This window comes from Montipora foliosa, chromosome 3 (genome assembly GCF_036669935.1).
Source record: "Montipora foliosa isolate CH-2021 chromosome 3, ASM3666993v2, whole genome shotgun sequence".
Lineage (NCBI taxonomy): Eukaryota > Metazoa > Cnidaria > Anthozoa > Scleractinia > Acroporidae > Montipora > Montipora foliosa.
Window position 1 is genome coordinate 25,487,531 of NC_090871.1, and position 2,500 is coordinate 25,490,030.

At 38.6% G+C, this 2,500-nt stretch overlaps 1 protein-coding gene across 1 annotated transcript in view; it reads right to left on the reverse strand.

The window, feature by feature from the left end:
- The window catches only part of LOC137995469 (uncharacterized), a 41,841-nt gene that overhangs the window by 198 nt on the left and 39,143 nt on the right, over positions 1-2,500 (reverse strand). Inside the window, exons 3-5 of the mRNA XM_068841014.1 lie at positions 1,751-1,853; positions 1,386-1,569; positions 1-1,058 (exon numbers count right to left, since the gene is read on the reverse strand). The exon at positions 1-1,058 is cut by the window's left edge and continues 198 nt beyond it. Coding sequence (XP_068697115.1) covers positions 751-1,058; positions 1,386-1,569; positions 1,751-1,853 — 595 coding nt within the window. The 3' untranslated portion in view covers positions 1-750. The remainder of the gene's footprint in view (positions 1,059-1,385; positions 1,570-1,750; positions 1,854-2,500) is intronic.

Genomic DNA, 2,500 nt, shown 5'->3' on the forward strand with positions numbered 1-2,500 from the left:
ATTGCAATTCATGTACATGCGAAATGTCGAAAATGTATACATTTATGGGTTGTGAAAATTTCAATCAAGAAGCCCTTTGAAGCGAAAGTCTTTCAATAGTCTCAAGCTGTTATAATTTCTCGTATTTTATTTGACTATCTCGTCTAAAAAGCCAACAGAAAATTGATGTAAAGGTATTTAAAAAAATACGTCGAAACTATCAAAAACTAAACAAGTGACAAAAGTTTGCTGAGGACTCGATAAAACGGCGGCGCCGTCTCAAGCTCATATTTGTTGACATTTTTGTTGCAAAACATCTCACTTTTGAAGGTATTTTTGTGATTTTTCCGGTTTCTCAAACTTTCAGAGACATGGAGAAAACGTTCATATCGTCCTCGCGGTGTTTTCCTACTATGGACCATCGATGAAATGTTTCCATAATTTCATCTGACAGAAGTTTTGTTTTGATTCTGTTAGCTTTTTCGAAGAGTTCATCATCGGACAGTTCATCTGGATAATAAGACTCACTTTCACTGTGTTCACTGCTTTCACGCATTTTGCAAAAACAGCCCACTTATCCTCACGATATTCTCTAGACTGTATTAGTAAAACACTGACTGGACTGGTAAAACGCTGACTAGTAAAATGCGGACTTCATTTGAGGTTTTACTTAACCACTGTTCCACGGGCCAATTAAAAGTTCAAGTGTGTTTCTTTGTTTTGTTTTCTCTCTATTCCTTAGAAACCGAATCTTCAAATCAAACAGGCCCTCTAGAGCTTCTGACCTTTGTTGAAGTTATCTTTCTTAGACACCGTAATGTTGCAATTGGAGTTCACCCAGCTCACTGGAAGTTGTTGAGATATATTGAGTGGATTTTCAATTCTTCTGCCATTATTTAATTCAGGGAAATTGTTTTCAATTACTTCGACTGCACCAGCTAAGAGATGTTGCCTGATATCATTGTCCTCGTTATGGCGCCACCATCTGGGACAAAAACGTATTGAGATGACTGCAAGGATTATGGACGACACAACTCCGAGTGCTACAAGTGAAATAGCTAGTGGCGTCAACGAGTCATCTGCAAAGACGAAGAGATACCCGTTATTCCCACAGTACCTCTCATGAAGAAAACTGTTAAGAATTTTCATAAACAAGTGAGTATCTGGGGTTTCATTTTCATTGCAATTATCCTTCTCGAGAAAAGGCCAACTGAGGTAGAGATCTTTATTATCTATGAAGGACAAAACAAACATCTTTACACAACATTGTTTCTGGAGCGAACACTTGAGTAAAATCTGTCAGCGTCGAATAATTTTTTCAATCCCGGCTTTCAGGTATCTCGCTGTTAATAAAAACGTGACAAGGTGTTCTAAACGGTGTCAAAACCTGCTTGGATTCTACGTACCTTGAATTGGTGGAACTAAGGTATTCGCTGTCTTCTCAGTTGTCCTGTAAGGCGCCGTTGTCGTTTCAGTTATTGCTCTAGTTGTTGTCCTGGATGCTCTGGAAGGTGCTGTTGCACTAGTGGTTGGACTAGGATCGTCTGGGCAACCATTCGGACATGCGCAGCGGTGGGTAAGTGAGAATACCTGACGAGAAGGATAATGCAATTCAGTGGATCAACTAAAAGACACACCTGTGCACCACTCAGAAATTACCTGGCTCTACACTGAGAAATACCTGTGTGACTAATTCGTAACTGGAGTATCTATGTTTACACTGCTAATAAACGCATCCAAAATCATTTCCAATGTGGCTGCTGATACTCACCCAATATAATCCTTTACGGTGGATTTGCTCGAAATCTGGGGTTTCCTTACTCCAGTCACATGTTAGAATGACTCTTACGTGATATTCTTCCCCAGAAAAATTGCTGCAAATAAAAGGAAATGTGATTTGATGATTCTTTAAGTTTCATTTCAACTTATTTGCTCTGCAAGAAACAATAAAATCATTGGGTAGGTGGGTGGGAAGAGTAGGTGTAGGCGTCAATTGTGAGAGCAAATAACAAGAAGAAAACTCTAGCTAATGCTATATTTATTTTTTTGAAAGTACGCTCGTGAAACTTGAAAGAGAGAGTAGATTTAAAGAGAGAACACGGGATAGGAACACGTCTTTTAATGGGCCCTTTGCAGCATAGTGATCACATGGTACAAAAACTGCCATAATGGGACGCAAATTGCGCACTGGGACATCTAAAACAAAGCTAGTTAATCTAAATTTTCTTTGTTTTAGATGTCCCAGTGGGCAATTTGCGTCCCATCCCATTATCATTGTCGTCGGATTATTCCCTGGAAATGAGTAAAATCTGAAAATAAGCGTGGCTGTAAAAGCTGAAAAGAAGAAATTAACCATTATAAAAAAATATCATAATATTCTTTGTTTGTCCCTCCAAAATTTTGCATAAACATCGTTTTTATTTTCTCATGGGACTTACAATGGTCCCAAGAGAAACTGGAAACAATGCTTCTGAAAAGTAGATTTTTTCCTGTGAATAACATTTCGGCGGTTTGTCCCAAG